The 24,281-nt window shown below is 48.5% G+C and overlaps 1 protein-coding gene across 1 annotated transcript; it reads left to right on the forward strand.

Annotated features, from left to right (window-relative positions):
* Positions 1-20,125: 20,125 nt before the first annotated feature.
* LOC123044312 (thaumatin-like protein 1) lies at positions 20,126-22,719 on the forward strand. Its single transcript, XM_044467020.1, has 3 exons — positions 20,126-20,952; positions 21,059-21,764; positions 22,054-22,719. The coding sequence occupies exons 1-3, from the start codon at positions 20,898-20,900 to the stop codon at positions 22,424-22,426; spliced, it is 1,134 nt and encodes a 377-aa protein (XP_044322955.1). The 5' UTR covers positions 20,126-20,897; the 3' UTR covers positions 22,427-22,719.
* The last annotated feature ends 1,562 nt before the right edge of the window (positions 22,720-24,281 follow it).

The raw sequence follows: 24,281 nt of genomic DNA on the forward strand, positions 1-24,281 counted from the left end.
ACCATAAAAACCGAAATTCAAAACGGTATGAAAAGTTCATACCATATCGAAACCAGAAACCATAAAAATCGTGAATTCGGTTCGGTTCGGTTTATTTTCGGTATGGTTTTTCGGTTCGGTTTTAAAATGCACAGAGTGACCGGTAGGGCTCCGGAACAGGCCTCCGGATGAGATCTTCATGGAAAAGTGGCTTCTGGCGGCGATAACATTCTTCTAAAAATATGGCAAAGGGTTTCGGTATTTATAGGCAATTATGGCGATGGATTCGGGTCAAGGCAGTGCAGGGAGGCCCACACGGGCAGGTGGCGCGACCACCCCTGGCCATGCGGGGTGGCCGTGTGGGCTCATGGCTTGCCTTCTCGATCTCTCCCGAAGCTTTTGGTGTTTCGTGTTGCCCCAAAAAAAATCTTATTAAAGTGGCAAGTGATTTTGACCTCCGTAGATATTGATTTCTTGCGAAACCAAAAATAAGCAGAAAACAAGAACCAACACTGGGCGCTAAATCAATAAGTTAGTCTAGAAAAATATTTTAAATTGCTATAAAATGGTAATATAATAGCAATGAAACAATCAAAAATTGTAGATACATTTGAGAAGTATCAGTAGATGAGGGTGTATGTGATAAAGTAACACAACAATGTTTTAATAAGGTTAAGTCGCCTCGTCGAAGCACGACCTACATCCTATGAGGAGAGTCATCAAGAGTGGTGCTCGGCGCACGCCACACGTGGGGTGTTGCCGCTTCCTAAGTACCATGACTCCCGACTAGTCTGAGCCTTACTAGATCCCTCGGAATCGAGTTCCCAACCTCCTGTTGAGTCTTTGTTCTAGGGAGGGGGGAGAGTGACTTCTACCCTTGAGTTTATTCAAGCGGGAATGGATTATTTAGATGCCAATGTGGGGTCTTATATAGCCTAGGTGACCTTTTTGAATGACCAAGGCTACCCTTGAGCAGAGGAAGTGGAATGTTAGAACTATGTAATTTTTCGTCCTTTTGCCCATATCCCTCTAGTTGGGATAGGAGGTGGATTATAGCCCACTTATTATATGTCTTTGTCATTTGGTCAGATATGCAACTTGTTGGTCGGATATGCTTGATACGTCCATTTTGCATCATGCTTCTATATTGATATTTATTGCATTATAGGCTGTTATTACACATTATATCACAATACTTATGCATTTTCTCTCTTATTTTATAAGGTTTACATGAAGAGGGAGAATGTCGGCAGCTGGAATTCTGGACTGGAAAAGGAGCAAATATTAGAGACCTATTCTGCACAACTCCAAAAGTCCTGAAACTTCACGGAGAATTATTTTGGGATATATAAAAAATATTAGACGAAGAAAGCACCAGAGGGGGCCACCTGCCATCCACAAGGGCGGAGGGCGCGCCCCCCTACCTTGTGGGCCACCTGGCAGGCCACCGATGCCCATCTTCTGCTACATGGTGTGTTTTGACCTGGAAAAAATCAGAAGGAAGCCTTTGGAACGAATCGCCGCCGTCTCGAGGCGGGACCTGGGCAGAACCAATCTAGGGCTCCGGCGGAGCTGTTCTGCCGAGGAAACTTCCCCCTGGGAGGGGGAAATCGAAGCCATTGTCATCACCAATGATCCTCTCATCGAGAGGGGATCAATCTCCATCAACATCTTCACCGGCACCATCTCCTCTCAAACCCTAGTTCATCTCTTGTATCTGATCTTTGTCTCAAAACCTCAGATTGGTACTTGTGGGTTGCTAGTAGTGTTGATTACTCCTTGTAGTTGATGCTAGTTGGTTTATTCGGTGGAAGATCATATGTTCAGATCCTTAATGATAATTAATACTCCTCTGATTATGATCATGCACATGCTTTGTGAGTAGTTACGTTTGTTCCTGAGGACATAGGAGAAGTCTTGTTATAAGTAATTGTAGCGACCCGACCTCAGATGGTCAAGTCTCTGTGCTCAGGTGTCATCCCTGGATCAGTAATGCTGACACCACACAGTACTTCGAAGGATTTATAACAGAGTAGCAATCACACACTTATTACAATAATATGGCTTAAGGTCATCTAATGCGATAACAGCGGAAGGCTTGGAAGATAAAGTGAGTCCATCAACTCCAACGACATAGCTGAGCTGCACGGCAACGACCTACGAACCTTACTCCTCGTCCGAAAAGTCTGCAACATAATACGTTGCAGCCCGAGAACCGGTCAGCACATGGAATATGCTGGCAATGTAACACAAAAGAGCAATAACAGAATAATGCTACCACTACATGCATATTTGGCTGGTGGAAATCTCTATGGTTACAGTTTTCCAAAAAGCCAATTTTTCCCTACTTCAAAGTAATCAATTTTAATTTAACTATCATGGTAGTTGAAACATCATTTGAGAAGGTAACCCCAACTCAATGATCCCAATTAAAAGTACTTAACAACCCAGCAAGATTAATTAAGAGTGTTGAGATACATGCGAATACTCAGGTACTAGATACTCAGAATTGTCCATAACCGGGGACACGGCTAACCATGATTAGATTGTACACTCTGCAGAGGTTTGCGCACTTTTCCCCGCAAAACTCGATCGCCTCCATTGATTCTCGCACTACATGGTGTTTGAGAGACGAATGACTGAGACACGGTCTTTCAGAAGCATTAACTCTCTACTCCGGGAAGACCATACCAAACCTACAAACCCACTACCTGCTAATCCACCTCTTCAAGGGCTTCACGCAACTTACTCAACTATGCTAGAGCCCATAATAGCTTGCGGCTGCACACGGAAGTTTCTAGCATGAATAGACTCAGTTCCCTTTGAGCCTGGGTGGCGGTCCATAGGAGAATCACACGGTAACCCCGGGATTTCCAAAAATAAAACAGGCAATCACTGGATACCCCAGGTGCCTCAATCCACCCAGATGTGTATTAAAGTTGCCACCTTAAGTAAACCATTAATTAACAATCTCACATCTGTCATGGATATCACTCAAACCCAATCCATGTCTACGAGCATAGCATGGCAATATAAGCATAACGTAGAAGTAACTCCCAAGGGTTTGATAATAAACAGGGCAATATGTTCTACCTCATCAACTACTTCCCAATACCCACATGTTAAAGGCATCCTAGTCATGCAATGTTAGAGGATTGAAACTAATGCATAAAAACTGGGTATGAAAAGAGTATGATCAATGTGTTACTTGCCTTGCTGACGATCCGTGAATCCTAGAGACTCGTAGTAACACGCTTCGCACTCCGGGAATTCTATCGCAAGCAAACAATAACATACATAAGCAACAATCAAAGATGCACAAGTAGAACTCCAAATAAAAGAGTTTGACTGGAGAGTTCAACTTAAGAACTCCGGTTTGCAAAAAGAATCAAATCAAACGAAGCAACGTAACTCAAACGACAGAAGAAACAACTTTGTTTTACTAATCTGGATCTAAGCCAAATTTTACAGAAGAAAAATCTTGTTTGAGTTGATTATTCGGAAAGAGGGTTTCGAGATGAAACTCCAGGCGCTTGAATCGCCTGATTCCGATAAACGAGCGAAAAGATAAACATGTTTGAATATCGGATCAGAAATCGCGATCAGAATAACCGCGGAATAAATTTGATAAAAAGAAAAACGACGAACGGCTAAACGAACGAGCGTTAGTTAGCAGAAACTAAACGGTGAACACGTTCGTTGAAACGAACGGTCGAACGAACGTTCGCTAAGTAAATAAACCAAAGAAAATAAACCGATCTATAAAAAAACGAACTAGGGTTTTAAAAAAAACGAAGGGTTTCTAAAAAAAAACCAGCGGCGGGGTCGGGTACCTCCGACGAGGCGCGTCCGGCGGGGCGGGCGGCTCCGGCGGGTTCGGCAAGGGAGGCGGGGCTTGGGGTGGCTGCGGGGTGGCGGCGGCGGCGCGGGGCGACGGCGGCGGCTCGGGCGGCGACGGATCGGGGCTCCGGGGCGGCTCGGGCTCGGGGCTCCGGCGGCGGCGGCGGTGGCGGGTGGTGGCGGGGTGGTGGTGTGGCGGCGGGGCGGCGACATATATAGGAGGGCGGGGCGGGCGGCTTGGGGAAGGGGCGCCCGGGTGGAGTCCGGCTCGGACTCCCTCGGCGTTCGTGCCAAGCACGGCGGCGCGCGGGGAAGGCGGCGGCGGCGCGGGCCGGCCTGCTCGGCTGGGCCTTCGGCCCAGTCGGGCGCGTGGTTTTTTTTTTAAAAAAGAACATTCCGCCGAAAGAAAAATTCCTAAAAAAATAAACAAAATCTAAAAATTCCAAAACAAGTTTTCTCCGTCTAAATAAAATATTTAGAATAAGATGAACTTTTCTTGGCCCCTAAAATGCAATTTTTTAAAACGTGCAAATTTTTCTAGGGCAAATAAAAATCCTGAATAACTCAAATAAAAATCCTAAAATGATTTTAACATTTTAACTCCGATATTTCAATTATTTTGGAGAAGTCATATTATCTCCCCTCATTTAATATTTTAAAATGAAATATTTTCCGGAGAGAAAATAATTAGAAACAAATCCTCGTCTTCACTATTTGATAAAATTTCAAATATGAAAATTAGAAAATCCCCAACTCTCTCCGAAGGTCCTTGAGTTGCTTAGGATCTCGAGGATTGCAAACGAAAATCAATAAAATATGATATGCATGGATGACCTATGTATAACATGCCAAATTGGAAATTTGGGATGTTACAAACCTACCCCCCATAAGATGAATCTCGCCCTCGAGATTCGGGTTGGCTAGAAAATAGGTGCGGATGGTCCTGGCGAATATCCTCTTCTCGCTCCTAGGTGGCTTCCTCCTCCGTATGATGACTCCACTGAACTTTGCAAAACTTGATCACCTTGTTGCGAGTGACTCGGCTATCAAACTCAAGAATCTTTACTGGCTTCTCCTCATAAGTCAGATTATCATCCAGCTGAATCGCCTCCAAAGGTACTGTATCATTCAATGGTATATCGGCCATCTCAGCGTGGCACTTCTTCAGCTGTGATACGTGAAACACATCGTGAACTCCTGACAATCCTTCTGGTAACTCCAGCTTGTAGGCAACTTCTCCCATCCGTTCCAAAATACGGTACGGTCCCACAAATCTCGGGGCTAATTCTCCCTTAACTCCAAAACATTTTACTCCCCTCAAGGGTGATACTCGTAGATAAGCTCTATCTCCAATTTCATAGGTTACTTCCTTGCGTTTTGAATCTGCGTAACTCTTCTATCTGGACTGAGCAATCTTTAGTCTGTCTCTGATCAGTTTAACCTTCTCCTCTGATTCCTTGATCAAATCCGGTCCAAACAACTGATGGTCTCCTACCTCGTCCCACATCAATGGTGTTCTGCATCTACGTCCATAGAGAGCTTCGAACGGTGCCATCTTCAAACTGGCCTGGTAGCTGTTGTTATAAGAAAACTCTGCGTACGGCAAATTGTCATCCCAACTAGATCCATAATCTAGCGCACAGGCTCTCAACATGTCCTCCAGAACCTGATTGACTCTCTCTGTCTGCCCATCGGTCTGCGGGTGAAAAGTTGTACTGAACTCCAATCGGGTTCCCAAAGTCTGGTGTAGATGATGCCAAAACTTTGAAGTAAACTGGGTTCCTCTATCTGATACGATGCTCCTCGGAACTCCGTGTAAACATACGATCCTGGTCATATATATCTTGGCCAACTTGGCACTTGTATACGTTGTTTTCACCGGGATGAAGTGAGCTACTTTAGTCAATCGATCCACAACTACCCATATAGAATCATATCCTGCCTTGGTTCTGGGTAATCCAGTAATAAAGTCCATACCAAGTTTGTCCCACTTCCATTCGGGTATTGGCATAGGCTGTAACAGTCTTGCTGGCTTCTGATGTTCTGCCTTCACTCTCTGACATACGTCACATACGGCTACATACTCGGCAATATCCTTCTTCATCCCAGTCCACCAGAAACGTTCCTTCAAGTCTAGATACATCTTGGTGTTTCCGGGGTGAATCGAGTATGGTGAGTCATGGGCCTCCTGAAGAATCAACTTCCTGATCTCCGAATTGTTGGGGACATAAATTCGATCCTCAAACCACAAGGTATCATGCTCATCCTCACGAAAACCTTTGGCTTTACCTTTGCCCATCCTCTCTCTTATCTCAGCAATCTCTTTGTCTTCCTTCTGAGCTTCTCGAATCTTGTCCAACAGTGTCGACTGAACTTCCATTGTCGCAAGAAAAACTCTTGGAACAATCTCCAATCAAAGTTCCATAATCTCTGCAGCTAACTCCTTTGGCATTCCCTTGCTCACAAGAACATTAGCATAGCTCTTCCGGCTCAAAGCGTCTGCTACGACATTGGCCTTTCCTGGGTGATAGTGTAGCTTCATATCGTAATCCTTTATAAGTTCCAACCATCTCCTCTGCCTGAGGTTCAACTCTTTCTGTGTGAAAATGTATTTCAAGCTCTTATGATCCGTGTACACATCACAACGGTTTCCAATAAGATAATGTCTCCAGGTCTTTAGCGCATGTACTACGGCTGCTAACTCCAAATCATGCGTGGCATAGTTCAACTCGTGTGGCTTCAGTTGTCGTGAGGCATACGAAACAACTTTTCCTTCCTGCATGAGCACACATCCAAGTCCCAAGCGAGAGGCGTCACAATACACTTGAAACTCCTTATGTATATCTGGCAAGGTCAGCACTGGGGCTGTAGTCAATCGCTCCTTCAGCTCTTGAAAACTTGTCTCGCACTCCTCCGTCCATTTGAACTTAGTATCCTTCTTTAACAATTCAGTCATTGGTTTAGCAATCTTGGAAAAATTCTCGATGAATCTCCGATAATATCCTGCCAGTCCTAGAAAACTGCGGATCTCGCCAACTGAAGTGGGTGCCAACTATTCAGTGACCGACTGTACCTTACTGGGATCCACTGCTATACCCTCTCTGGATATAACATGCCCAAGAAATCCAACTTCCTTCAACCAGAACTCGCACTTGCTGAATTTGGCATATAACTGGTGTTCCCTGAGTTTCTCGAGAACCAAACGCAAGTGTTCCGTGTGCTCCTCTTCATTCTTCGAGTATATCATAATATCATCAATGAATACCACAACAAACTTGTCCAAATACTCCATGAACACCTTGTTCATCATACTCATGAAATAGGCAGGGGCGTTAGTCAGTCCAAATGACATGACCGTATACTCATATAATCCATACCGTGTGGTAAACGCTGTCTTGGGTATATCCTTCTCTCGGATCTTCAACTGATGGTATCCCGATCGTAGATCAATCTTTGAAAACACCTTAGCTCCTTGTAACTGATCAAACAGATCATTGATCATTGGTAAGGGATACTTGTTCTTTATCGTTACTTCATTCAGAGCTCGGTAATCAACAACCATCCTCAGGGATTTATCCTTCTTCTCCACCAAAAGTACTGGGGCTCCCCAAGGTGATGAGCTTCTACGAATGTAACCTTTCTCCAACAACTCCTTAATCTGCTTCTTAATTTCCTCCAGATCATTTGCTGGCATCCGATAGGGTCTCTTGGATATCGGCCCTGTTCCTGGCAATAGCTCTATCAAAAACTCGATGTCTCTATCCGGTGGCATACCTGGTAACTCTTCGGGGAAAACATCCGGAAAGTCCTTTACTACAGGTACTTCCTCCTGTACAACTCCCGTGAGGGCGTTTACTTGGCTCCTCCTAGGCACATGCCTAGATACATACTTAATCCTTTTTCCCTCCGGGGTAGTAAGATAAATTGACTTACTAGCACAGTCAATACTTCCTCCATACTTTGACATCCAGTCCATACCTAATATCACATCCAATCCTTGCGACTCCAAGATAATTAGGTCAGACGGAAATACATGTGTGCCAATGATTAGGGGTATCTGGGTGCACCATCTGCTAGCCATGTACTCTGATCCTGGCTAGCTCACTAAGAGGGGTGTCCTAAGGGTTTGGGTTGGTAACTTAAACTTTTCCACAAATCCCCTTGATATGTATGAATGCGATGCACTAGTATCGAAAAGAACAATAGCGGTAAATGACTGAACCAAAAACTTACCTATTACCGCGTCCGGCTGCTCTTCAACCTCCTCCACGTTAACGTGGTTCACTTGTCCTTTGTTGAATGGATTGGGCTTCTTCCCTGCGCTCCCGTTTCTATTCCCATTCTTTCCTTCAAAGCAGTCATTGGCATAGTGCCCTATCTTCCCGCACTTGTAGCAAACAACTTGGCTTAAGTCTCTCTTTGCGGGTGTAGATGGGTTAGAGCGGTTCTGGTTATTGTTGGCTCCATTCCCACTCCCGTTCTTCGCATCATTATGGTTATGCGATCCTCCTCCAGCATGGTTATGTCCTCCATGGTTATGAACAAGTCCTCCCGAGTTCGGGGTCAAGCTGGGCTTCTGGTGAGCTCCTGAGTTGTATTTCCCTTGTCCATACTTCCTCTTACGATTATCAATCTGCTGCTGCTTCCCTTCAATCATTAGGGCCTTATCTACCAACTCCTGGTAGTTGTTGAAGGTTGCTACCATCATCTGCATGCTCATCTCATCATTCAGCCCTTCCATAAACTTCTCCTACTTTGCGGCATCTGTGGCCACATCATCAGGGGCATAACGTGCTAACTTACTAAACTCATCCACGTACTGGCCAACAGTATGGTTCCCCTGGCGTAGATTGTGAAACTCACGCTTCTTCATCTGCATAGCTCCAGTTGAGACATGGGCAGTGCGAAAAGCCTGCTGAAACTGAGCCCATGTGATAGTGTTGATAGGATAGGTGGCTGTGAAATTCTCCCACCATGCTGCTGCAGGTCCATCCAGTTGGTGTGCGGCAAAACGCACCTTCTCAGCATCTGTGCATCCTGCGGTGGTTAACTCCCTTCCAATACGACGTAGCCAATCATCTGCAACTATTGGCTCGATGCTACTGGAGAACACTGGCGGCTGTAACCTTAAGAAACGGGCGAGGTTATCCACTGGCGGCGGGTTGTTGTTGGCATTGTTGTTATTGGCATTGCCCTGGTTCTGAACTAGCAATTGCATCAAGGCATTCTGCTGCTGGATCAACTGGGTGATCTCCGGTGGGAAAACAAAATCGGGGTCTCTCCTCGGAGGCATCTGGTGGGTTTAGATGGAAGAGATTAGAATAGAAAAAGATCTAGGGGAGAAACACTACCCATATGTATATGAGGCAAACACAAGCATTCATTCAATCAATCAAGCAAGGGCATACAAAGCGGTCTAGGACTATCGCAAAAGTGCTCACTAATACTAGTTACATGGGGAAAATGCTATTATCATATGGTGGTCATCTAGAAATTTTGATCGGTGGAAGACTCCATGATGTCTGCTCCAGCTTCATCTTCATAGTCATCATCACTTGAATCTGAATCTGTGTCGTCGATGATGATGTAGTTGTCCGGGTGAATGGGGTCTTCTTTCGGAACTGATCCTCCCATAAAAATTCCGATCTTCTCAACTAGGTCGTCATTCTTCTCCAATAGGGTCTTGATTTCCTCCTCATATCCATCGCGTGTGAACTTAAGTTCTTCCTCCAGCTCGATGATCCTGGTCTTCGCCTTCTTCAACTTGATCATGTCTACGCACATCTGGTTCTCCTGACGTCGAATGTGCTGGTTTTGCTCTTGGATAAAGGCTGCGACAGATCTGTCCTTCCTGGTGCTGATCATCTCCCATTGTTCATCTCGGCGCCCACATATTTGATAGGTGGTATCCTCTAGTTCCTTGTTGTAGATTTCTCCAATGCGTCCCATGGTAATATGAGTTGCCATACTCTTGCCAAGGCTCCAAGTGGGTGCTTCGAAAGAAAACTCTATGGGTTTAGAATTTGGCAAGAACGTCCTTCCTGGAACTCGTACTTGAATCATCCAGCGCTCTTCTTCCGGTAGAGTGGCGTTGTTCGTCCCAGTGAAGCTTGGTATTCCAATATTCAAGTACCTAGTGACTTCCTTCAAGTGGCGTCCAAAAGGTGTGTCTTCATCCGGTTGTGCAAACTTGGTCTTCATCTCCTTCATCCTAAAGAGTGGAAAAGAAGAGGAGTCAGAAATGAGAAGAGAGGTGTGACCTATGGTTTATCTTAGTGGTCGTGTCCTACACTCAGTGTGTGCTCTGATACCATCTTGTAGCGACCCGACCTCAGATGGTCAAATCTCTGTGCTCAGGTGTCATCCCTGGATCAGTAATGCTGACACCACACAGTACTTCGAAGGATTTATAACAGAGTAGCAATCACACACTTATTACATCGAATGTCTCAAAAGAGAACTTATTACAATAATATGGCTTAAGGCCATCTAATGCGATAACAGCGGAAGGCTTGGAAGATAAAGTGAGTCCATCAACTCCAACGGCATAGCTGAGCTACACGGCAACGACCTACGAACCTTACTCCTCGTCCGAAAAATCGGCAACATAATACGTTGCAGCCCAAGAACGGGTCAGCACATGGAATATGCTGGCAATGTAACACAAAAGAGCAATAACAGAATAATGCTACCACTACATGCATATTTGGCTGGTGGAAAGCTCTATGGTTACAGTTTTGCAAAAAGCCAATTTTTCCTACTTCAAAGGAATCAATTTTAATTTAACTATCATGGTAGTTGAAACATCATTTGAGAAGGTAACCCCAACTCAATGATCCCAATTAAAAGTACTTAACAACCCAACAAGATTAATTAAGAGTGTTGAGATACATGCGAATACTCAGGTACTAGATACTCAGAATTGTCCATAACCGGCGACACGGCTAACCATGATTAGATTGTACACTCTGCAGAGGTTTGCGCACTTTTCCCCGCAAGACTCGATCGCCTCCGTTGATTCTCGCACTGCATGGTGTTTGAGAGACGGATGACCGAGACACAGTCTTTTAGAAGCATTAACTTTCTACTCCGGGCAGACCATACCAAACCTACAAACCCACTACCTGCTGATCCACCTCTTCAAGGGCTTCACGCAACTTACTCAACTATGCTAGAGCCCATAATAGCTTGCGGCTGCACACGGAAGTTTCTAGCATGAATAGACTCAGTTCCCTTTGAGCCTGGGTGGCGGTCCATAGGAGAATCACACGATAACCCCGGGATTTCCAAAAATAAAACAGGTAATCACTGGATACCCCAGGTGCCTCAATCCACCCAGATGTGTACTAAAGTTGCCACCTTAAGTAAACCATTAATTAACAATCTCACATATGTCATGGATATCACTCAAACCCAATCCACGTCTACGAGCATAGCATGGCAATATAAGCATAACGTAGAAGTAACTCCCAAGGGTTTGATAATAAACAGGGCAATAGGTTCTACCTCATCAACTACTTCCCAATACCCACATGTTAAAGGCATCCTAGTCATGCAATGTTTGAGGATTGAAACTAATGCATAAAAATTGGGTATGAAAAGAGTATGATCAATGTGTTACTTGCCTTGCTGACGATCCGTGAATCCTAGAGACTCGTAGTAACACGCTTCACACTCCGGGAATTCTATCGCAAGCAAACAATAACATACATAAGCAACAATCAAAGATGCACAAGTAGAACTCCAAATAAAAGAGTTTGACTGGAGAGTTCAACTTAAGAACTACGGTTTGCAAAAAGAATCAAATCAAACGAAGCAACGTAACTCAAACGACAGAAGAAACAACTTCGTTTTACTAATCTGGATCTAAGCCAAGTTTTACAGAATAAAAATCTTGTTTGAGTTGATTATTCGGAAAGAGGGTTTCGAGATGAAACTCCAGGCGCTTGGATCGCCTGATTCCGATAAACGAGCGAAAAGTTAAACATGTTTGAATATCGGATCAGAAATCGCGATCAGAATAACCGCGGAATAAATCCGATAAAAAGAAAAACGACGAACGGCTAAACGAATGTGCGTTCGTTAGCAGAAACTAAACGGTGAACACGTTCGTTGAAACGAACGGTCGAACGAACGTTCGCTAAGTAAATAAACCGATCTATAAAAAAATAAACTAGGGTTTAAAAAAAACGAAGTGTTTCTAAAAAAAACTGGCGGCGGGGTCGGGTACCTCCGGCGAGGCGCGTCCGGCGGGGCGGGCGGCTCCGGCGGGTTCGGCGAGGGCGGCGGGGCTTGGGGTGGCTGCGGGGTGGCTGCGGGGTGGCGGCGGCGGCGCGGGGTGACGGCGGCGGATCGGGCGGCGGCGGATCGGGGCTCCGGGGCGGCTCGGGCTCGGGGCTCCGGCGGTGGCGGGTGGTGGCCGGGTGGTGGTGTGGCGGTGGGGCGGCGGCATATATAGGAGGGTGGGGCGGGCGGCTTGGGGAAGGGGCGCCCGGGTGGAGTCCGGCTCGGACTCCCTCGGCGTCCGTGCCAAGCACGGCGGAGCGCGGGGAAGGCGGCGGCGGCGCGGGCCGGCCTGCTCGGCTGGGCCTTCGGCCCAGTAGGGCGCGAGGTTTTTTTAAAAAAAAACATTCCGCTGAAAGAAAAATTCCTAGAAAAATAAATAAAAATCTAAAAATTCCAAAACAAGTTTTCTCTGTCTAAATAAAATATTTAGAACAACATGAACTTTTCTTGGCCCCTAAAATGCAATTTTTTAAAACGTGCACATTTTTCTAGGGCAAATAAAAATCCCGAATAACTCAAATAAAAATCCAAAAATGATTTTAACATTTTAACTCCAATATTTCAATTATTTTGGAGAAGTCATATTATCTCCCCTCATTTAATATTTGAAAATGAAATATTTTCGAGAGAGAAAATAATTAGAAACAAATCCTCGTCTTCACTATTTGATAAAATTTCAAATATGAAAATTAGAAAATCCCCAACTCTCTCCGAAGGTCCTTGAGTTGCTTAGGATCTTGAGGATTGCAAACGAAAATCAATAAAATATGATATGCATGGATGACCTATGTATAACATGCCAAATTGGAAATTTGGGATGTTACAATAATCATGTGAATCTGGTATTCGTTCGATATTTTGATGAGATGTATGTTGTCTCTCCTCTAGTGGTGTTATGTGAACGTCGACTACATGACACTTCACCATGATTTGGGCCAAGGGGAAGGCATTGGGAAGTAATAAGTAGATGATGGGTTGCTAGAGTGACAGAAGATTAAACCCTAGTTTATGTGTTGCTTCGTTAGGGGCTGATTTGGATCCATATGTTTCATGCTATGGTTAGATTTATCTTAATTCTTCTTTCGTAGTTGAGGATGCTTGCAAGAGGGGTTAATCATAAGTGTGAGGCTTGTCCAAGGAAGGATAGAACCCAAGCACCGGTCCACCAACATATCAAATTATCAAAGTAACGAACGCGAATCATATGAGCATGATGAAAACTAACTTGACAATAATTCCCATGTGTCCTCGGGAGTGCTTTGCTTTATATAAGAGTTCGTCCAGGCTTATCCTTTGCTACAAAAAGGATTGGGCCACCTTCCTGCACCTTGTTTACTTTTGTTACATGTTACCTGTTACGAATTATCTCATCATACAACTATCTGTCACCGATAATTTCAGTGCTTGCAGAGAATACCTTGCTGAAAACCGCTTGTCATTTTCTTCTGCTCCTCGTTGGGTTCGACACTCTTACTTATCGAAAGGACTATGATAGATCCCATATACTTATGGGTCACCAATGCTCTATGTGTTGGTCATTTGATCGAATATGCAACTTGTTGACAATGTCTTTTTTTTCTAGCATCCCGTGTGTGCAACTTATTCTTGAAGGTGGAGAAGAGGAACTTCGTCCTCATGAATTATTGGTTGAAGTTTAATGGGTAACCCAAGTGGCAACTATGCACCGCCAACTCCATCAAGACCGTCAGCATCGGCAATGAAGAAGAAGCGGGTGATCCAACCCACCAACAAAAGAGTTGCCCGAGAAGTTTGGAAGGTCGTTTAGGGGAAAGAAGTGGGCGGAGGATAAGGAGAAGCGAGAAGGGGCGGCAACCAAGATGACGGAGAGGTTCAAGAGCATCTTGGCAAAGAAGGAGGAGGCATGTGTCAAACGCTCCGACGTGAAGGGGGAAAATAAGGCGGAGAGGTTTAACATCTTGATGACGGCAACTAAGGGCGTGTTCGGATCTCCTCCAACTCCACGCTTCACAAATTCCTGAAGCGGGAGCCGAGTCGAACGATATATCAGCGAGAAGCTAGCTTCCGGAAGCTAAGGCCGACGCCAGTGCAAAAACGAGGAGCGACGGAGGCCCAGCTCCACCAAAACATGGAATCTGGAGTTCACCCTTTCTTACATCCAACTGCCACCGCCAAGTGCCTTCAGATCGAACCGGTACGCTCGCTGGAACAGATCGCTCCTCACTCCCTCGATCGAATTGGTACAGGGCTCCTTCTCTCGACCGATAGCCCAAGCTAGGCTGCCTCCAACCGGCCCAAACTGGCCCAGCAACCTCCCAGCTGGGCTGTAGCGCTCGAAGAAGCTGCCGATGCTCTCGAACGCTCCTGCGATCGCTAGGTGGAGTTAGAAGCGAGGAGAAGAAGCTGGATATGTGAAGTTTTCAGAAGCCAGAGGAGTTTAGAACATGCCCTAAGAAGAAGAACCTCGAAGAGTACCAAGCTCAAAGAGAGGAGGGTTGAGCTCGCGGCTTCTTCGGAGGATACCGGAATATTGACCATGAGGATGGACAAGTTGGATAACGATGCAACGATGATCGTGTGTGTCGTCCATGTCAATACGTTCAAGCGCTTGGCGTCGAGATGGAGGCAAACGAGAAGGAGGCGGGTGGTTAGGAGGAGCCGGCGACAGAGTGAGCTAGAAGGCTCAGACAACCTATCTGGTAGGAAAAAATGCCATTTTTGCACACTATCGGACTGAAACTTTTACGATTGGGTGCATGTAAAAACTATGAACATCCACCTCTTTTTTGGTTGTGATCGAGTGTTATGAATAGCACACTTCAATTTGCTCACATTTCTATACATGGAAAATGAGATTGGTTGGACCTAGGAAGACATTTAGGGGATGCGGTTCCATGGCCGGCTTCCGCACACGAGTCCACGGACTGGTCCAAACCACTTCGTGGACAAATAGTGTGTTTGTTTTAGGGGACGACGTTGGAGATGCCCTTAGAGCATCTACAACACTTGTTGCCTAATTTGGCCCCCTAAACGCCCTCGAAAGCGGTTGGGTGCGTTGGCGATCATTGACGGCCACACCTCATTTGTCCCTGTCCACAACCACACTCCCCATATGTCCGCACCCAAATCCATACAAAAGCATGCAAGCTAGTTTGGCGGTCAGTTCACTACTAACTAAAACGCAAGATTAAAAAGTAATTAAACATAGGGAGTCGGGTTGTGTTCACCACTTGTAAGTCCGACACTTCCTCTTACGGTCCCGGGAGCGCCGGTTGTCCCTGGCGTAGGCGTTGGCGATGGGTGGATCATCATCGTCGGTGGTGTCACCATTCGAGGAGGAGGAGAAGATGATCCCTGCCATGCGACGGGCGACACGTGCCTCCTCCATCGTGAGCCTTGCGGCTCTCTCCGATGTCATAGCCCTCTATCTCACCAGCCTCTCTGACTCCTCGAGCCCGATGTGGAGCGCCACCACATTATTAAAGTGACGTTGGTGAGTGTCCGTTTCCGCAAAGGTGTACGAGTGGCAAATGGCGTCGCGGAGGGCCTCGTCATCGTCGTTGGCAGGTGGCAGCGGTTCCAACGAGGATCTGCAGGACCCGCAGCCATAGCAGTTGGATGCGGCTTGCACCACCCTCTTCATTGCACGGTGATACATACAGCCCTCGGTCTTTGTCTACCTTACGGGCACTAGAACCCAGCATCGCCCGGGAGGAGCAGCTGCGGGTGGTCTCGAACATAACTGGTCGACCTGCCACCTGACCGGGGAGGCACACCATGTCGTGCTGCCACGGACTGGTGCGGAGCTACGGCTGCCCACCCGGGCCACCGACGAGGACGATCTCCCACCCGGGTCCATCCAGGAGCGGGGGGAGGGGGGACAATGTGCAACGTTAGCTCCTTGTCGTCCGACTTGGCTGATCTTGGGGATTCCGCGACTAGCTTCTCTCAGACAATCACATCGGAATTGTTGTTGGATTCATGCCTGACCAAGGCGGAGGTAGAGGGAATAGGGCGGGGAGAGGAAGGGGAGGAGATTGGAATGGATCAGAGAGTGTGATTGACTAGGGTTTGGTCATGCGGCTGAGGTATTTGTGGGCACATGGGTTGGGATTACCTGGGCCATAGTGGGTTAGTCCGATGTGGCGGCGGTGTCCAGACACGTCCAAACCTCCCTGTATCCGCCCTACATATGGGCTGGGCATGGGGGTTGCCGGACAACCGGACATTTGAACTGCGTTTGAGGAGCGCCCTTAAGTGCCAAATTTCGATTCGGAGGGCAGACCGTCTAGACGTTTGGGGAGGATATGGGTCGTCCGGCTGTAGATGTTCTTTTACCATCTAAACAAAGTCCCCTGTAAAATACTCATTTCTTCTCTTCAATGGTAGAGTACACCTGTACTCCCTCCATAAAGAAATATAGGGTAGATCACCAGGGAATATGAATTTTACAGACGAGCAGATCCCTTACCGCATGTTCCTTTAGAGTGATTATAAGGGTCGCGGAAAACGTGTTTTGAGGGCTTGCACGGGATGCGGCGGAACAGACCTCGCAAGGCTGACTTCGGCCTTGCGGGGTCTGTTCCGCCGCAGGCCGCGTGAGCCCTTAAAACAAAAAAACAAAGTAGACAATTTGACAGTAATTTCGATAAATGGCTACAAATTCGAACAATCAAACATAGTTTGCACGGAAATTAAGCATAGTTTTCATCCATGACCCAAAAGAACCTCATGCAAAAGCCACCACCATCTCCATGACCATCATCATCATCATCATCATCATCATCATCATCATGATCACTCTACACCACTGCCACCGATGCAAAAGCCACCACCACCTCCATGACCATCATCATCATCATCATCACTCTCCACCGCTGGCACCGAAGCCACCACCCATCGCTGCTTGCTTCCTTCTCTCCAAGATCTCCCTCCTTACAATATCATGTCATTTTTTGGTAAGGTCGTCCATGTCATTGTGGTTCATCGTCATGATCTTGTTCTCCTCTTGAAGAAGCTTGGCGGGCCTTGTTCTCCTCCGCAAGGGCTCTTCTCTCCTCAATGGCGGCCTTGCGCAACCCCTCCTCCTTGAGTAATTGCCACTTTTCTTGCTTCTCTTGCGCCTTCTTGTCAGCCAACTCCTTCTTTGCCTCCAATGTCTTGGCCACCATCAACTCATTTGATTGCACCATGGCACTTATCTTGTCCCACAAGCTTGATGCCTCCGCTTCCCTCTTGATCTTGTCCTTGACCTTCTTGTTTCCATCGGGCTTGTTCTTGTTTCTTGGGCCATCATCATCCAACTTGGTGAGTGAACCTCTCTTTGGTGGAGATTCTTTGTCAATCAACTTTCACTTCTCGCTATTTTGAAGCAATTCCCAACACTAGTGTAAATGACATGCTATTGGAAGTGTCCATGTCCTTGTACCTTTCTTGCGCAATTTTGGGCTACAAAATGAAAACAATATCAAAGTATGTCACACGCAACCACTCACATAATCATTTTGCACTACCTGGGACGTGAAAACAAACTCACATAACCGGCTTCAACAGTACCACTTGGAGGTGCATTGTGTACTTGCTCCAAGCAACCGCTCCAACAGCTACAAATCGGCTTGATCATATCCCAATGACCTTGGAGTGACCGATAGGTGCGGGGCATCCTCGAGGGATACTTTGACATCATTCGAAAGATTTGGTCATCTATCCTTTGACAATACTGCTTGGCGGTTTGGTCAGTGCCGGTGCATGCATCAAGAGACAAAGATTCACAAGCCTTGATCAAGACTCGATCTTCCAATTGTGTGTAGTTATTCGATCTCGCATGCACTTTTGCTTGCGATTGGTCGAACACCCCCTCCCCAATCACCTCCACCTCATCTTCTTCTTCACCGTGACCGTGCACACCACCATCCATCTCATTGTAGCCGTAATTACCGATCGAGGCTTGATCAATGTCGATGGCGTTGTCGTCCAACATGTGCAAAAATTTGGCAGTCGCATCATGCAAATCGATGCTACATTTTCGCTCCTCAAGTCACGTACAATCGCAATGGCAAAAAGTAAAAACAACCACAAGAAAATCAAAGATTCATACCTTGCGCCCATTCCGTCGAACACCTCGGGGGCGGCGGCAGCAACGTCGGTGGCGGGCGTCCTCGGGGGAGCTCTTGGGGTAGCGATCAAAGGAGGTGGTGGCACGGTGCTCGCATGACCTTTTGTGGTCGTCTTCTTGCATTTGACCCCGGCCACCTTGCGCATCTTTAACGGCGGGGTGGGGACGGCCTGCACCGGATTCGCAGAGGCCGCGGGGCGGGCGGGCGTGCCTTCCCAGCGGCGACTGCAGGAGCGCCGCTCTGGACGACAATGTTGCCCTGGCGCTTGCGGGGATGGGCGGTCGAGGTTTGAACGGCGACGGGCGCGACACGGCTGGCGATGAGATCTGCTTGAGGGGTTGACGCGTCCATGACTTCCACGACGACGGGCGTTGGTTGGGAGGCGTCCATGGTGGTGCTACAGAGCCTGGGATGGTGGTCCGGAGCGGGCGGAGGAAGAATAATGGCGACGGACGGAAGGAAGAGCAGGAACTGCCGCGCGGAAATGTCCCTCCCGCCAAATCTTGCTAGCGATAGGGGTCAGCCTCCCGCCCCGTGTTTCTAAAGGTTGAGGGGAAGAATTTGCCGCGCCCCGTAAAAACTTTAAAGGACCGCTGTCCGATATGATATCTCTTCGAGCCATTTTTTTCCGAGCAATACTATAAACTGACAGATATTTTATGGGTCGGCGCGATATAAAAGGTGCGCTCGAGCCTCGAGATGCTCTTACAATCAAAACCGTATACTCCCTCCGTCCGGGTGTATAAGTCATCTTACGAAAACCAGATTTTCCCAAAACGTTTAGGCGTGTAACATTAAATTCTCCTCGTTACCCTCCCAGCCTCATTAACGAGCGTTCTGTTTGTTCCTCGATTCCCTCCGCTGCCTCGTTCTCCCCACGTGGAAACCCCTCTCCTCCCGTTTTACCTCTTCTCTAGTGTGAAACGAAATCTGCATGCCGTGCATGCTGTTCTTCCCATCCTTTATAAGCCATGGCAGAAGGAAACACGGGGTAGGAGAGAAAAAGCAGGCTGTTCGCCATGGAAGGAGAAGGTTTCCAGATTGGATCCATGGAGATGAGGGAGGATGCGGGCGCCATGGAGAAGACTTGCAGCAAGGTGAAGGGCGCCATGGAGGAGAAGATGGGCGCCATGGAGAAGAAGATGGGCGCCATGAAGGATCAGATCGTGAAGGCAAGGAAGAGAGGCATGGACGAGGAGGAGGGCGCCATGGAGAAGACTTGCAGCAAGGTGAAGGGCGCCATGGAGGAGAAGATGGGCGCCATGAAGGATCAGATCGTGAAGGCAAGGAAGAGAGGCATGGACGAGGAGGACGTCCAGCAGCAGATGGGCGCCATGGAGAAGAAGATGGGCGCCATGGAGGAGGAGTTTGTCCAGCAGCAGATGGGCGCCATGGAGGCCTCGTGCCCGATTGCTCCCGCCACCACGACTGGATCCTGCCTCACCGGTACAACCGCCGCGAGGCCTACGGGACAGCCCAACGCGGCGCACGGGGACGACTGGCTCGCTTCCTGCCGTGCCTATCGTAAAGCTTGGCATGGTTCGTCCAAGGAGGCCGGACGGTGGCATGTCCGACGCTGCATCGCCGATGCTTGGAGTATAAACGGCGCGAGGACGACGAACTAGGCCGAGCGGTGGGAGCCCCGGCGTCGTATCACCGCTGGTATAGAAGAAGCCGCCACGCGGACGGCCTGCCATGCCTAGAGGTGGCGGCCGGCGACCACCTAGGACGACGGCATCTGATGTGCCTCGATCTCGAGCACCTACCACCAGCGCTTCTGGTGGCGGCGGCCAGCTTCCTCCATCCTCTCCACCACGGCCTGCTCCATCCTCCACTACTTCATCTACTGGTGGTGGCTCGTTGAGATCGAACATCACCATTGACGGGAGGAGGAAGATGAATGTGAGAAGTTGCAGCCATGGGGTAACCTATTTATAGATGTATTTCACAGCTTCGCGCGGTTGATCTAAAACCAAAAATTTGGAGCTAAAGGAGGCGCGGGGAGGAAGGAGGATACGCGGGAGGAAGATTTGGACTGAAAATTTTCGGCCAGAGGAGGCGCGCCGAGGAAGAAGATGCGCGGGGAGGAAGAGGAGGCGCTCGCACGAGAACGGCAAATGCATGCATCGCGGCTGGGCGTTGGTTAGGCAGGATATTGAAGACAGTTTTGCATGCTGGGCGTTGATCGCGGCTGGAGTATCACGTACGTGGGCCTGCATGGAGAGCTGAAAAGACATCCTATTAAATGCTGATTTTGCTTCCTTTTGTGCAGCGCTCTGATTGGAAATTAAGCTGGTCGCGGTGCTCCTCCTCAGCCAATCTACAGCCACCTAGGTCATGGTGCTACTCCTAAGATGACTTATACACCCGGACGGAGGGAGTAGATAGTTTCGCGAGCCAGCCCAAGCAGAATAGAATTTTACCGTAAGTGTGCCCATGCTCGTTGCCACCGGGGTGCCCAAACAAAGGCTAAAGTAAAGTTCATCGGGAGCCACACTAAAGATTCCCCCTCCCCTATCCTGGGAGCCCGTTGCCCTCGTCTTTCTCCATCTCCTCCAGATCAACCGACTGTCACGCTACCACACACCATTACCAGTTGCTGAAGAGTGAGAGTGAGCAGTAGAGGCGCTGCTCTGTCCTGACATTGCACGCCCTTGTCGCCGAGCTCTGCATTGCGTCCGCTAGCAGCCATCCTCGATGGGGTTGCCGGGATGTATCGCCGTCATTGTGCTCCTTCTGATTTCATGGAGAGGTAAATAGATTTGCGGTAAATTGATGCTTCCTGGTTTCTTCTTTGCTTCGGTAGTGTAATGGCGGGCGAGCTGACGCGGCGCGCTGTATTTCTTGGTGGTGTGCAGAGGGGGAGGCGGCGATGTTCACGTTCGTCAACCGGTGCGCGGACACGGTGTGGCCGGGCGTCCTGTCCAACGCCGGCACAGCGCGGCTCGGCACCACGGGGTTCGAGCTCCCGCCGGGCGCGTCGCGCGCGGTGCCGGCGCCCTCTGCCTGGTCCGGCCGCCTCTGGGCCCGCACCGGATGCGCGCAGGACGGCGCGTCGGGGCGGCTCGTCTGCGCCACCGGCGACTGCGGCTCCGGCACGGCCGAGTGCGCCGGCGCCGGCGCGGCGCCCCCCGCGACGCTGGCCGAGTTCACGCTCGACGGGACGGGCGGGCTGGACTTCTACGACGTCAGCCTGGTGGACGGGTACAACCTGCCGGTGCTGGTGGAGCCGTCCTCCGGAGAGCGCCCCGGCGGCGCGTCGAGCGCCGGGTCCTGCGCTTCGGCGGGGTGCGCGGCGGACCTGAACGCGATGTGCCCAGCCGAGCTCCGGTCCGGCGGCGGCGCTGCCTGCCGGAGCGCGTGCGACGCGTTCGGGCGACCCGAGTACTGCTGCAGCGGCGCCTACGCCAACCCCGGGACGTGCCGGCCGACGTCCTACTCGCAGGTGTTCAAGATGGCCTGCCCGCGCTCCTACAGCTACGCCTTCGACGACCCCACCTCCACCTTCACCTGCGCCGGCGGCCCCGACTACACCGTCACCTTCTGCCCCGGCGCCACCCCGAGGTCAGCCTCACTCTCAGCTCTCCTCCATTGACGCCCTGCAAGTCCGGATCTGGTTGGTTCTTGCCTTGCCAAAGGGGGCTGATTTGTCTCAGAGATCAGTGACTTTCCGTGTGATTAAAATGGAAGAGATCTGCAGATCTGAATCTAGCAAGATATTTTAGCTTAGCAGCAGAACAGGGTGGACATAAAGGACGAGCTTCCTTTGCCGTTATGTGCATTTGGTTTACTGTTTCCGCCATTCCCGTGACCTCACCACGTGCCCCTGTTCTGTCCTTTGTCACACGAGCAGCCAGAAGTCGACCACGGTGCCGGCGGCCACGACGCCGACGCAAACGACCCCCACGCCGACGACGGTGCCTCGGATGGAGACGCCGACAACGACGGTGCCTGCGACGGATACGCCGGCGATGATGCCGGGGATGACGTTCACGGACGCCAACCAGGACAGCATGCCGATGCCGATGGGCGGCGAGGCCGGGACTGGTGGTGGCGGCAGCATCCAGGGGCAGGGCGTGATCCTCGGGGGCGCCAGCAGCGACGCCTGGCTCGCCAACATGGCCACCGGCGACGTGACGGGCGCAGCAGCGACATCACGCGCCGCAACCTCGGCGCGGCTAGTCGCCGCGCCATTGGTGCTGCTCGCGCTCCATCTGCTGCGATAGATGGAGGTCGCCGGAGCACTGATTGATCGGTGCAATGTGTACGGGTGAAAAGAAAGAGAGATTGGTTGTAGGATTAGATTTGGAGAAACCATTGTAACATTCCGTGTTGATGGGATTTTGTTTTATGTAGGAGATTGTTGGTTAACTGATGTTTTAGCTCAGTTCAGCTCCGGTATAATCATTGTAACTCAACCGGCATCGCTAACCGAGACAACGCAGGGACACTTAGGCGGTGTTTGTTTCAGTTTCAGGACCAGGTACAACTTTTCTGAAACAAACAGCTATTCGAATCAGCTTTGAAAAATCAGCCAAAATCTGATTCCAGCATTTTCCCAGTGTATATTTGGGTAAAGCACATTCCGATGTACTTACTTCAGTGCCAAAAAGCACAATGCAAGCAGATTCAAGTGCCGGATTATGGCTGATTCAGACATGGTACGGTAAAGGAACGGGTTGGACCGAAAACTGTCATATACCACATACAATATAGGAGGAATATATAGATGATTTAAACTAAAATTATACAGAAACAACGAGAAAATCTTAATACTTGTACACTTTAAGCACACATAAAACACTAGAAAATACTGAAATAAGCCAAATAAATCACTAATAAGCATATGCCTCGTCTCATAAGCAAAGATGACATTCACGTATTGCTAGTTAATACTTAAAACTTTACACATAAATTGAATATCATTATTTAAATATGTCGGATTATCCTTTTAAAAATAGACTCGGAACAATAGTAGTATCATATCCTATACCGTATCCTATCAGTCGGACTTGGATTCGGTTCAGATGGCAAATATCTCTTACCGTAGCTTATAAAAACGGTTCGAAAGTGGATTCAATCAAAAATTATCCTAACCAATTTCACTCTTTTTTAAGACCAAAGACTCAGAAAGAGCTCAGCTTTGAATTAACGAAGCCATTAATCAGCTAGGAATTACAAAATCACAGCCATTGACACAACGCCCCCCCCCCCCCCCCCCCCCCGCCCAACAACACACACACACACACACAACAATCAAGTGACCGAGGCACACAATAACCAATATCTTCATAACCCGCAAGAAGATCAAAATAAAAACGATATGATGAAATACCTACTTGTACTTAGTTACGAACAAGGCCGTTTCTTACATCAAAGTTGAGGAAATTACCAAAATGGTGCATAACCAACTCAACATCGCTAGACCAAAGTTCATAAGCAACCAGAACTCAGAACACAGAACAGTTCATGAGGCAGCACTTAACTAACCCTTACAAAGGCGAGTCACCAGGCCATGGATAAGTAGTTAACATGTGCATCTACTTACGAAAGTTCTTCCTCAGCGTCCAGATTTATGCCCCCTAGTTCACCGCCTGTAGGAACAGGCAAGCGGGTACCTAGTTGCTGCGTTAACTTCATGGCATTGCGGAAGTGTGGGCAGTCTGCTTTACTTTCAGGAACCCCGTTGCTGCGGAACCATTTTGCCCAAGCTTTGCTAAGCTTTGATCTTGTCTCCGTCTCTTTCTTGAATATCACGTCGACTCGAGTTTGTGTCAGTACCCGGCTTGGCACAAGACCTGTGTCGATTCCTTGAACTCTGCTGTTTGATTTGTCTAACATATCTGTGGAGCGAGAAGTATAAAGGATTAAACCACATGTTATGGTTGCTGCAATGTCCCCAATCCCAGATGATCATTCTACATAATGGATATTGCTAATGGCAAACCACAAATCTGCTATTAATTGATTAACATGTTATGGTTTTCCTCCTCTCCTCCTTTCCTCCTGACCTCTCTCCCCCGAGGCGGCGGCACCGCGCCGCCCCCGGGGAGTCCCCGTCCACACCGCCCTCAGCCCTCC

This window comes from Triticum aestivum, chromosome 2B (assembly GCF_018294505.1).
Source record: "Triticum aestivum cultivar Chinese Spring chromosome 2B, IWGSC CS RefSeq v2.1, whole genome shotgun sequence".
NCBI lineage: Eukaryota > Viridiplantae > Streptophyta > Magnoliopsida > Poales > Poaceae > Triticum > Triticum aestivum.